At 48.0% G+C, this 12,435-nt stretch overlaps 1 protein-coding gene and 1 long non-coding RNA gene across 3 annotated transcripts; one reads left to right on the forward strand and one right to left on the reverse strand.

The window, feature by feature from the left end:
• Positions 1 to 93: 93 nt before the first annotated feature.
• On the reverse strand, positions 94 to 1,618 carry LOC109615074. Its single transcript, XR_002196100.3, has 2 exons — positions 1,289 to 1,618; positions 94 to 570 (listed from the first exon to the last, which is right to left on the reverse strand). It is a non-coding gene; the product is annotated as an uncharacterized LOC109615074 (long non-coding RNA).
• Positions 1,619 to 1,683: 65 nt separating this feature from the next.
• On the forward strand, positions 1,684 to 12,383 carry LOC105006246 (E3 ubiquitin-protein ligase Topors). Of its 2 annotated transcripts, none has more exons than XM_029117747.2 (9): positions 1,684 to 1,762; positions 2,869 to 3,056; positions 3,279 to 3,330; positions 5,172 to 5,547; positions 6,021 to 6,328; positions 6,411 to 6,578; positions 6,673 to 6,810; positions 7,666 to 9,014; positions 9,115 to 12,383. In XM_029117747.2, the coding sequence occupies exons 2-9, from the start codon at positions 2,869 to 2,871 to the stop codon at positions 11,030 to 11,032; spliced, it is 4,497 nt and encodes a 1,498-aa protein (XP_028973580.2). In that variant the 5' UTR covers positions 1,684 to 1,762; the 3' UTR covers positions 11,033 to 12,383. The 2 variants fall into 2 exon arrangements, with proteins under 2 accessions (XP_028973580.2, XP_028973579.2); XM_029117746.2 differs by having other exon boundaries at positions 1,713 to 1,873.
• The last annotated feature ends 52 nt before the right edge of the window (positions 12,384 to 12,435 follow it).

Below are 12,435 nucleotides of genomic sequence, written 5' to 3' on the forward strand. Positions count from 1 at the left end.
GGATGCACTTGAAGTTCTATGAAGTTCAAGGCTTAATGAGCTCACCAAAACAATAGTGTGTTCCAATTAATCAGTGCTAAGTAGTTACAGGTATTCAAATCAACAAACCAGTACTCAGCTTTTATTAGAAAATGAATGGCATGCTACTGTGATAATTTTCTGTGACGACAGAGTGAATTATTATGCAGCCCCAGAGGGTTTCCCAAACTTTTTCATACGACTGTACATGCAAATTTGAACATACCGAACATCCTACGATAACATGATATGAGCAGAGTTTATAGAAGATAAGAACAGACCGACATAGTGCCAATACATGTGAAATAAAGTGCAGTATACTGCAGCAATATAAAAAACGTAGTTTGTGGGTTATATGATGTGGTGTGCCAGTATCTGGGGTACTGTTGGCCAGGCTACAGAAACTGTTACAACGGACTGTGAAGTGGTGGTGAACCCAGAGCTTCACTGGTGCAGCTTGGTGTTAAGAGTCTTCTCCAACTGCCACTGGGCAGCTATCCTGCTGCCATAGATGACATAGGTCCAGGACAGCACCACGACAGCCAGGAGGAGCTGCAAATGTACAATATTTACAGGGATTTAGTAGGTTGACAGCCTTAAATTAGTCAAAACAAGCTAGGAATGTTTAAATGTCATATAATCAAGTATTTTCACAGGGCTTGACATCTTGTATACGTACTGTAAATGCACTGCAGATTAGTTCAACTGTAACTATATGTTACGTGTATGTGTGCTTTTATCTGACTCACTGCATCGCTCTTTCTCTCTCTGTGCGTGTCTCTGTTTTGCTCAGTGTCTCTCAATAACCACATACTACGTACAATTATTTGTTATGTTCATTCCTTGAAAATGCAGCTGCAGAATCATCCATTTTTCTCTGTGAAAGTAAGTAGCTGTTGGTCGGAACACTGGGCCGCGTATGAAACCTGTGATCGTGTTGCAGTAATCCGCTATAGATTTTGGAGGTGGCCTCTTTTACCAGTGACGAAACTGTTAAAATTGTTATTTAATAGCAAATATACAGGCTGGTAGCTAACCGAACAGCTGTTTTGAAACTTTATACTACAGCATGTTCCGTCAGGAGATAAGTGACTATGTAGCTTTTAACTACTACAAGCAAAGATGTAGGCGCCTACCAGCTTACATGCTGGAGGCTAATTTCCGAAGAACATCCGTAGTAGCTACAGCAGCTAGCTAGCACAACTGGCTACAGCAACACTGATCAAAACAAAGGTAACTGGTTAACAACCAGAACACCAAAGCTACTTACTAAAGAGTATAGTCTATCCAATGCTCGATTGCTGATGGTCGTCATTTTAATTTTTAGTGAACGTTTAACGAAATTACTCAGCTAGCTTCCATATCTGTCATGACAACACAGAGGCTCCCTTTCAAAACCTTTCCTCTGCCACCACCTAGTGCCGGAATGTAGGGGATATGCACGAGTGGCCAGTCCCGAAGTCAAATTACTTTCTTTACTTGACATTCATCGAACGGAAAGACACGTTTAATAATAATAAGAAAGTCGAGACGTAATGGTTTCGATCCCAAACAACAAAGAACATGCAAGGCACTAAAAATGTCACTTCCAACGCTGGTCACTGCGTTTGCGCAGAGGGACGGGAAGTCATCCAGTATCCCAGAATCCTCCTTTTCTCAGTCTCTCTTGGGTCCGCTTCACAACACAATACTTGGCTAGTAGCTCGCCATCACCTCCCACTAATGCCGTTGCCTTGCAATTCATGTATGTCTGAGTTCTCATAATGTCGGCTGATAGCTGAGATACACAAACTGTTTAGGTGTTGTGATGGTTTCAACGTGAACGTTAGAGGTCTGCAGGGAGTCAAATTGTCAGGTAGGAATATATATGCTAGTTAGCTACTCGGCTAGCCTGTCCTTTTAGTTGCTAGCTAGCTCCTTACAACTAAGTTATATGGTTTGATTAGCTTTTTGACTAGTGCCAGCAAGAAAGCTCGACTGGGTATTGATGCAATTGGCTGGCAACTATGTAACGTTAACGTAGTAGTGATCCTGAATAATTGTTCAGCGGTTTAACAGGAAAGAAGGGTCTGGATGATTAGCTTTCAAGTTTGGCTTGCTAGTTAGCTGGAGACGAGGTGTGAACAGACACGGAAGCAGGACGTTATATATGTAATATCACAATATAATATTATGCCACAGGAGTCGGTACAATTCAATTGTTATGTACCATATTCAGTCTAACAACCATATACATCTTACAGGGATGTAAGAATTAGTTTCGCACACTGAACTGTCATAAAACCTTTAATATAGCTAGTAGCACCCAAGAATAACGACACTACACGGTGTCTGCTTCAGAAGCCTACACCGAAGAATAATGGGTTTCAACTGGATTTGCCTTGGAACACGAATCCAACGAGATCAATCTCGATTGTGTTCGCATCGACATTTGTTGTTGCCCAATACGATTTTTAAACAAAAATGTTTATCCTTTATACAGTTAATAAATGAATAATCTAACACAAGGGAACGAGTTCTATTTTTTGGGGCTTATTATATTGTAACGTTGGCATATTTCTTGTTTGATACCACATCTACAAAATAGCACTAATACATGTAGCTCACTACAAAAAAATCTTGACATTGAAGATAGATTTTCCAGGGGCTAAATTATATAGATTAGGTTACAGGACTTTTTTTTTTTAGATAATTTTTGTAACTACACTCTATGTTTAATGACAGTGAATATTCTGGTTGGTATGGCAACCCAACAACGTTCTAATCTTTTCAAAGCTCTCTGCTTTCGGAGCGTTAGCAGTGACCTCCGGCGTCCTCTGAAACATCCACGGCTGTCTTTTTTGTCTGCAGATGGCGCCCACTAAGATGAAGCTGCGTGTGCGTCGGAGGGAGACAGGAGCTGGCGCGGGAGGAGAACAGGACGAACAGGAAGAGACGCCTAAGACCCCATCCTCCCGGTCGGTCTCAGCCGAGGCGTCTCCTGACTCAAAATGTCCCATCTGTCTGGACCGATTCAACAACATGTCTTACCTGGACAGGTATACTGATGTTGTCCAATAGGATCACACCTTCAGCTCATCACCTCCAGCCTAATGCACTGTTTTGTAATGGTCAGATAGAAATATGCTGTGTAGACCACACATGCCTTTCTGAAGTGTAGACAGTCACCATGCTGTTTCTATTTGTGTGGTGTTCTTTGACTCTCTGAGTACTTTGTCTCCTGATGGTGACCTCCTTCCTCTGGTTGTCTACCTGGACAGGTGTCTCCATCGCTTCTGCTTCCGCTGCATACAGGAGTGGAGCAACAGCAAGGTACCTGTCACCTGGCCCAAATGGCTCTCTCTGTAGTGTTACTTTGGAACTACACATCCTTATATGTAGTTATTTAATGATTACATAAAAACTGGGATATAGACTGGCAACTGTGTAAGGATATAGACTGGCAACTGTGTAAGGATATAGACTGGCAACTGTGTAAGAATCATGTAAGGATATAGACTGGCAACTGTATAAGGATCATTTAAGGATATAGACTGGCAACTGTGTAAGGATCATGTAAGGATATAGACTGGCAACTGTGTAAGGATCATGTAAGGATATAGACTGGCAACTGTGTAAGGATATAGACTGGCAACTGTGTAAGGATCATGTAAGGATATAGACTGGCAACTGTGTAAGGATCATGTAAGGATATAGACTGGCAACTGTGTAAGGATCATGTAAGGATATAGACTGGCAACTGTGTAAGGATCATGTAAGGATATAGACTGGCAACTGTGTAAGGATCATGTAAGAATATAGACTGGCAACTGTGTAAGGATCATGTAAGGATATAGACTGGCAATTGTGTAAGGATTATGTAAGGATATAGACTGGCAACTGTGTAAGGATCATGTAAGGATATAGACTGGCAACTGTGTAAGGATCATGTAAGGATATAGACTGGCAACTGTGTAAGAATCATGTAAGGATATAGACTGGCAACTGTGTAAGAATCATGTAAGGATATAGACTGGCAACTGTGTAAGAATCATGTAAGGATATAGACTGGCAACTGTGTAAGGATCATGTAAGGATATAGACTGGCAACTGTGTAAGGATCATGTAAGGATATAGACTTGCAACTGTGTAAGGATCATGTAAGGATATAGACTGGCAACTGTGTAAGGATATAGACTGGCAACTGTGTAAGGATCATGTAAGGATATAGACTGGCAACTGTGTAAGGATCATGTAAGGATATAGACTGGCAACTGTGTAAGGATCATGTAAGGATATAGACTGGCAACTGTGTAAGAATCATGTAAGGATATAGACTGGCAACTGTGTAAGGATCATGTAAGGATATATACTGGCAAAAAGTGTTGAAACACTGGGCTGTACCAGTAGACTGTACCCCTCATGTTAATGTACCAGTAGACTGTACCCCTCATGTTAATGTACCAGTAGACTGTACCCCTCATGTTCATGTACCAGTAGACTGTACCCCTCATGTTCATGTACCAGTAGACTGTACCCCTCATGTTCATGTACCAGTAGACTGTACCCCCTCATGTTCATGTACCAGTAGACTGTACCCCCTCATGTTCATGTACCAGTAGACTGTACCCCTCATGTTCATGTACCAGTAGACTGTACCCCCTCATGTTCATGTACCAGTAGACTGTACCCCCTCATGTTCATGTACTAGTAGACTGTACCCCCTCATGTTCATGTACCAGTAGACTGTACCCCTCATGTTAATGTACCAGTAGACTGTACCCCTCATGTTAATGTACCAGTAGACTGTACCCCCTCATGTTCATGTACCAGTAGACTGTACCCCTCATGTTAATGTACCAGTAGACTGTACCCATCAGGTTAATGTACCAGTAGACTGTACCCCCTCATGTTCATGTACCAGTAGACTGTACCCCCTCATGTTAATGTACCAGTAGACTGTACCCCTCATGTTCATGTACCAGTAGACTGTACCCCTCATGTTCATGTACCAGTAGACTGTACCCCTCATGTTCATGTACCAGTAGACTGTACCCCCTCATGTTAATGTACCAGTAGACTGTACCCCTCATGTTAATGTACCAGTAGACTGTACCCCTCATGTTCATGTACCAGTAGACTGTACAGTCTTATGAGACGTTCCTCTATTTCAGGCTGAGTGTCCACTCTGCAAGCAGCCGTTCTCCTCCATCCTCCACTCCGTCAGAGCTCAGGATGACTTTAAGGAGTTCACGCTCAGACCGCCGCCGGCTCCGGGAGAGAACGGCACGGTTATGATCGCTGCCACTGAAGCTGCTGCCGCTGCCTTGGTAACCGCCAGGGCGGGTGGTAACCATGGCGAACGGAGGAGGATGCGGAGAGGAGGAGGGCAGGGGAGAGGAGGAAGGGAGAGGAGATATTTAGGACGACAACCGAGGGAAAGGGCTTTCCTTTCTTCACCTCCTCTCCCTCTACCTCCTCCACCTCCTATTCACCCTCCTCTTTTGCCTCGGCCTGAAGATGGAGGGATGGCTGGAGCAGCGTTGAGGGGTAACTTGGTGTTTTCATGTATTACTCATGAAGCTTTTGCCTATTTTGTATGATTAAATGTTTAGAAATACATTAAATAGTGGGTACTTCTGTTCTATTGATTCTGATTCTATGCATTCAGTCCTGTAAAATAGTCTTAATCCTGGTAGATTTTCTCCTGAAAACCTGTCATGATATTCAGTGCACATCGGTTTCATAATTTTCTTACCCAAAACACCCAACAACAATATCCGAGGCTTGGCGGGTAACCCCCCCGGGGCTTGGCGGGTAACCCCCCCCGGGGCTTGGCGGGTAACCCCCCCCGGGGCTTGGCGGGTAACCCCCCCCGGGGCTTGGCGGGTAACCCCCCCGGGGCTTGGCGGGTAACCCCCCCCCCGAGGCTTGGCGGGTAACCCCCCCCGGGGCTTGGCGGGTAACCCCCCCGGGGCTTGGCGGGTAACCTCCTTCTTGTGTCTCCGTATTGAATCCGGTAGAGGTGGATGAAGAGGAGGACCCAGGGGTAATATTCGAGGGTTTAACTGGCTCGGCGGCGCCCCCGCCCCACGACCGCGGGGTACAGCGCCTCATGGTACGACTGGCCGCGCGGCGACGGGCCCAGCGGGAGGGCCGCTCGGTGAGGCTGCTCCGCCCACGGGAGATGCTGGCCTTCCGCCGCGCCCTCTATCGCAGCGGCGTGCGAGTCCGGGGCAACCTGGCCGGGGGCGAGAGACCGCGGGACATCACGGCGTCGTTCTACCAGCGGAACCCGGCAGCCCTCCAGAGGATCCATCCCTGGTTACAGGTAAGGCTCCTTAATTACACGTCAGTGTTCAGGCTTTAGAACCGTACATTTTGACCTCTGACCCTTGGCCCCTGGTTTCCAGCGGGAGCTTACGGTGCTCTACGGTGCCCACGGTTCATTGGTCAACATCGTCCAGCGCATCATAACGTCGCGAATCACGCGGCACGACATGGCAGGAGGGGGCGGTGTCATACAGGACGAGCTCCGGCCCTTTTTGCTGGCACGGACTGATCACTTCCTTCATGAGCTGGTGAGCACACAGCACGCACTCACACCCGCACAGGTTCATCACACGCCTGCAGGCAGGCTCCATCATCACCCTCTCTGGTACCTCTGTTCTCCAGATCTGTTTTGCCCGTTCTCCTCTCTCCATGGAAGCCTATGATCAGCTGGCCGTCTACGACCCACAATCCCACCTTGGCAGAATGACATCATCATCCAGCGACACAGACGACTCCGTCATTGCCATCTCAGAGGAAGAGGTATTTGTAGACGCCTGACTAGTATCTGTTCTGTGATCACTAAGGTATATCCTGTAAATATGAAAGATGTTCATTTATCCGTCGCTCTGGCCGCACTGCCCCGAAAATCATTGTACGCCTTATGGCCACTATGGCCTTTGTGCAGCTGCTACTGTCAAAATCTCACGGTCAGCAGTTTGTTTACTTTTGGGTAACTGAGGTACTGTTGTGCCTCTGCCTAGCTAGCCTTAACGTTACTTAACTGTCAATACCGCAGCCTGTTTGTTGCTCCCAACTAAAACTTCTGAAATGAGATGTTATTTCAAGGACTAAAACATGATAATTATACTTTTTATGTGGAAAAAACATCAGTTAAAATAAGTTATTATTCAAAATATGATATTAAAAAGTTAATAATGTTGATGTTTTTAAGTCATTCATGTTTTTTTCTAATCAGCAATTCGTGTTGTTTATTTGTAAGCTCCAAATGGCGTTTTTGCCCTAAACATTTTTGTGAAACCGAAGGTCCAAATGACCTTTCCCCTAAAATGAAGAAATTCCAAGCCTGCTACCCCTCATCTGTCTCCCCCTCATCTGTCTCCCCCTCATCTGTCTCCCCCTCGTCTGTCTCCCCCTCGTCTGTCTCCCCCTCGTCTGTCTCCCCCTCGTCTGTCTCCCCCTCGTCTGTCTCCCCCTCATCGTCTGTCTCCCCCTCATCGTCTGTCTCCCCCTCATCGTCTGTCTCCCCCTCATCGTCTGTCTCCCCCTCATCGTCTGTCTCCCCCTCATCGTCTGTCTAACCCTCATCTGTCTACCCCTCGTCTGTCTACCCATCATTTATCCATCATTTATCTGTCTGTCTATCCATCATTCTAGGAGGAGGAGGAGGAAGAGGAAGGGGGTTCAGAGGGGGAGAGGGAGCGACGGCCCGTGTCAGGAGCGGAAAGTAGCGCTCTCAGCCAATCAGCTTGGGATGATGAAACCCCAGGACCCTCCTACTCTACAGCCGAGCCTTCCCATTCGCCCCTGCCGCTGCCCGTCAGCCCAGGGGGGCGTGGCCCAGTGGAAAGCTCTGAGCATCAAGAGGTGACAGCAGGAGAGAGGGGGGAGGAGGGAGGAGCAGAAGAGGAGGGAGGGGATGAGTGTATGATAGTGGGCTTCGTTAAACCGATGGCTGAGAGGACTCCTGAGCTGGTACAACTCTCCTCCGACTCCTCGGACCAAGAGGAGGACGCACAGAAGAAGAAAGAGGAGGAGGAGGAGAGGATGGAGAAGAAACAGGCCTTTTCACTTCCAGCACTTCCCCCTTTATGCATTGACATCCCCCCCCTCTCCATCCCCGTCCCTCCCCCCTCTCCATCCAAACACACCCACACAGAGGGGAAGGAGGTGGTGGGGGAGACGGAGCAGGGAGCAGAGGGGAGCCATCATGGCCCTCTGGTCGAGGGGAGGAGAGAGTGTCCACGGTCCGGGCCTTCCGGGTCCCGATCCAGAAGCCGGCAGCGGTCGCAGGGGGGGTCCGGCAGTGTCCTGTCAGGGTCGGACCGCTCCAGGAGCTCTGAACGGAGCTGGTCGGCTCAAATCGCCGCGCCTCCACAGAACGACGACAGCAGCCGGGAACGCCATCGAAAGAGACGGGAGAGGGAGCGAGAGAGGAGGAGGAAGAAAAGAGCACGAGAGAGAGAGAGCCACTCCTACTACAGAGACTCCTACAGGCACCACATCAGAGAACAACGGAAGGAGAGGGGGAGGGAGCGAGAGAGGGGGAGGGAGAGAGGGGGACAGAGGGGCGGGGGTAAAGACACAGTGAGAGAGAGGATTCCATATGAACCGGCCAGGTCCCGATATTCACACGCAGGAATATTCTCTAGTCCAGAATTCAGCGTTTTATCCCACTCCCCGCTCCGCTCTCAGTCCTTATCCCGGAGCAGTAAACGAGGTCGGGAATCTCCTAGGGAACACCGGCGTTCCTGTTCATCCGACAGTCTCTCCAGCTTCAGCTCCACGTCCCACTTGTCCGCGGACGGACAACCTTCCAGACATTCCGACAAGCCGGGAGGGAAGAGGAAGTACAAGACGCGGCACCTGGAAGACCCTTCCTGGGAACCTCCCAGCTCTGCGTGCAGACAGAAGGGGAGAGAGGGAAAGCGGGGGAGAGATGGGGGGAGAGGGGGAGCAGAAACCTCCCCGGGGCCCAGGAACAGCAGAGCCCGGGTGGGGGAGAGGTGAGTAGCGTTGTCTGGTTGTCCCAGAGCCTCATAAAGGACCCGGTGTCTGATTGGCTCTCAGAATAACGTCTGTCGTGTTTGTGTTTCCCCCCCCCAGCGAGACGAGGCCCCGGTCCCGCAGCCCCAGCATTGAAATCATCTACGAGGGGACGGCGGAGCCCGTGGCTAGCTCCCCGCGTCCTCAACGCGACCACAAACGCAAACACCGGAGGAAACAGCGTCACAGCACGCGCCGGCACTCCCCGGTGATCATCACCATCGACAGTGACAGCGACCGCGCGCCTCCGACCACCAGGCCAGGCGACGACCGCGCTCTGGATTTAACTGACCGCGATGCGCTCGCCTTCCCTGGCCGTGATTTGCCCGCGGCCGGTCTTCCTCTCGGCGACCACAGCCTGGACATGGGGGTCGATATTAGTGATTTGGCGGTTGACATCCTCGACCGTTCTTTGACGGCTTTGGACCAGAGCTCGGATAACGGCTTCGATGTTGACCGGGCTGTGGATGACGGTGGGGATGATGTTCCGGTCCACGCCAAGAACCTGACCAGAACCTCTGCCGGTCACACGGTCACCCGCAACTTGAATGTGGGCGACGCCGGTCATGTTCGCCCGCAGGTCAACCGCGTCGACCCTGATGTCTCGACCTCGGTGACCTCTGACTCTCGTCTCCTAGCCGCCATCCTCCATGAATTGGAACACACACTAGTGCCCAAGCCTGATGCCAGTACGTCATCTTACCCCGACCACGACCCTAATACAACCACAGCGGATAGCAGGGAGCTCATCCAGAGGTCGGAGGGTGGGATCATCTCTGCCTCCCCAGCTGACAACCGCTGTACCAGTCCCACATCTAGACGTCCCTCTGACGCCCAGTCTAGCAGATCTCCAACACACGTCTTTCCTATTGGCCCACGCCACCGTTCACCCAATCCAGACTCTCCTATTGGCCCACGCCACCGTTCAGCCAATCCAGACTCTCCTATTGGCCCACGCCACCGTTCAGCCAGTCCAGGCTCTCCAATAGGCCCATACTCCCATTCAAACAAGTCAAGCTCTTCAATAGGCCCATACCCCCATTCAGCCAATCCAGGCTCTCCAATAGGCCCGTACCCCCATTCAGCCAATCAAGGCTCTCCAATAGGCCCATACCCCCGTTCAGCCAATCAAGGCTCTCCAATATGCCCATACCCCCGTTCAGCCAATCCAGTCTCAATACTCACATACAACACTAGTGCTGTTCCATCTATTCAACATCTCTCCAATAGTCTGTCAGTACAGCTTCCCACAGCTCCTCTACTGGCTGGACACAGCTCTCCTGCCACTCCGCCACCTTCTATTGGACAAGACCACTGTGCTACTAGTCCTCCACCTTCTATTGGACTAGACCACTGTGCTACCAGGCCTCCACCTTCCATTGGCCTACACCACCGTGCTACCAGGCCTCCACCTTCTATGCAAATCAGCTCAGATGCTGTGTCATCTATATTAACCTTGGGGAACTATTCTAGCACCCATGTATCTCCCAGATACCACTGCTCTGGAACCGACCCTATGGTTCCTTCACAAGACAACACTAACTCCGGATCCCAGGTTACCCACCGTTCTGACAGTATTGCTTGGTCATCAGGCGCAGGACTTCACTCCGCTACTAAATCATCTGTATCGGCCACTAAGGGCCGTTATAATAGTCCTGTATCGACCAGAGAGGACTGTTTTAATAGTCCTGAATTGGCAATAAAGGATTGTTCTAAAAGTCCTTTATCAGTCACAGAGGAACGTTCTAATAGTCCTGTATCGGTCACAGAGGAACGTTCTAATAGTCCTGTATCGGTCACACAGGAACGTTCTAATAGTCCTGTATCGGTCACACAGGAACGTTCTAATAGTCCTGTATCGGTCACAGAGGAACGTTCTAATAGTCCTGTATCGGTCACAGAGGAACGTTCTAATAGTCCTGTATCGGTCACAGAGGAGAGTCCCTCATGCACTCATGTTGTCTACAGCAGTGACTGATAACCTGGAAGACAGTCTTTTACATAAACACACACTTGAACAGACACTGTTTGAAAACTTGGGCATGTTTAAACTTTATTTGGACCCACTAGTCTTCTGCAGGGTGATTCTTTTACTTGAGCTGGACTATAAATAATGACCATCTTTCTTTTTTCCTCCCCCATCCTCCTGTCATCCTCCTGTCATCCACCATCTTCCTTTTCTCCTTCTATTCTCCATCCTTCTCTTCCATCTTTATGTCCATCCTGTTGTACTGTAGAACATTAACGTAACAAATTTATTGAAAAAATAAAATAAACATCACATGATGAATGTATTCTTTGATTCTTAAATGTTTTATTTTTATAACCTTGAAGACTATTTGGGTGACTATCCTCATGACTATTTTTACCGCTATCCTAAAGACTATTTGGGTGGCTATCCTAAAGACTATTTGGGTGGCTATCCTAAAGACTATTTGGGTGACTATCCTAAAGACAATTTTTATGATTATCCTGGAAATATTGGACCATCTGGAATGCAGGAAATGTACTTGTGCCAAAAAGAACAGGATTATTTGGACAGCGAGGCTCTTCTTCCAGATAATAATGTTGAGACGCTTCAAAAGCACAGACCCAGGAACAGTGTTACCAGGTGTTAGTTTTTAAAATATCAGCTGAGCCACTCAGGAACGTGTATCAATAAACACCTGGCTGTTTTAACCCAATCAGAACAAGAGACCTTAACCTGTGGTTTTACATGTGACGACCATGACCTGTCTGAGGGGACAGGATTCTTGAGGGTGATTTTGGTTAATCTTTTGCTGTCACATTGTGCTGCTCTGTTTACTAGTGATGGGCAAACGAGGCATCATTAGCGTTATTTTAGCAGCAGGATATTATGCTGGCTGCACTGATTTTCTTTATCACAATAAAAGCCATCATTGAAATATATAAGGCAATATAGTTAATCTAGTCTGTAAAATAGAACAGACAAGTACAACGTTGGAACGGACATGAAGCACAAAATGACAGATTAAATTGACAAGACAAGATTGTTAACTATTGCCTTATATATTTCAATAATGGCTTTTATTTTGAAAAATAAAATATTTGAGTTAGCGCGGATAGAATGACATCCTGCTGCTAGAAGAACGGTAATGAAACCTCGAATGGCCATCACTACTAGCTGTTTCTCAATGTCAAGGATCCTTCCTTGACATTGAGAAACAGCTACTGTCTACTACACATGACACAATTACCCATGATGCACTGCACTGCTAACACTGTTCACTATATAGCCAATTTCGAATGAGATGGTGCCTAGAAAATGTCACAGGAATCCTCCCTAATAAATGTGTCATCAAAGCCTTGTACGTTTAATGTACTGACAGTTTTTTTTTTTACTGGTTTGGAATCATTGGC

Source organism: Esox lucius, chromosome 24, assembly GCF_011004845.1.
Source record: "Esox lucius isolate fEsoLuc1 chromosome 24, fEsoLuc1.pri, whole genome shotgun sequence".
NCBI classification, from domain to species: Eukaryota; Metazoa; Chordata; class Actinopteri; order Esociformes; family Esocidae; genus Esox; species Esox lucius.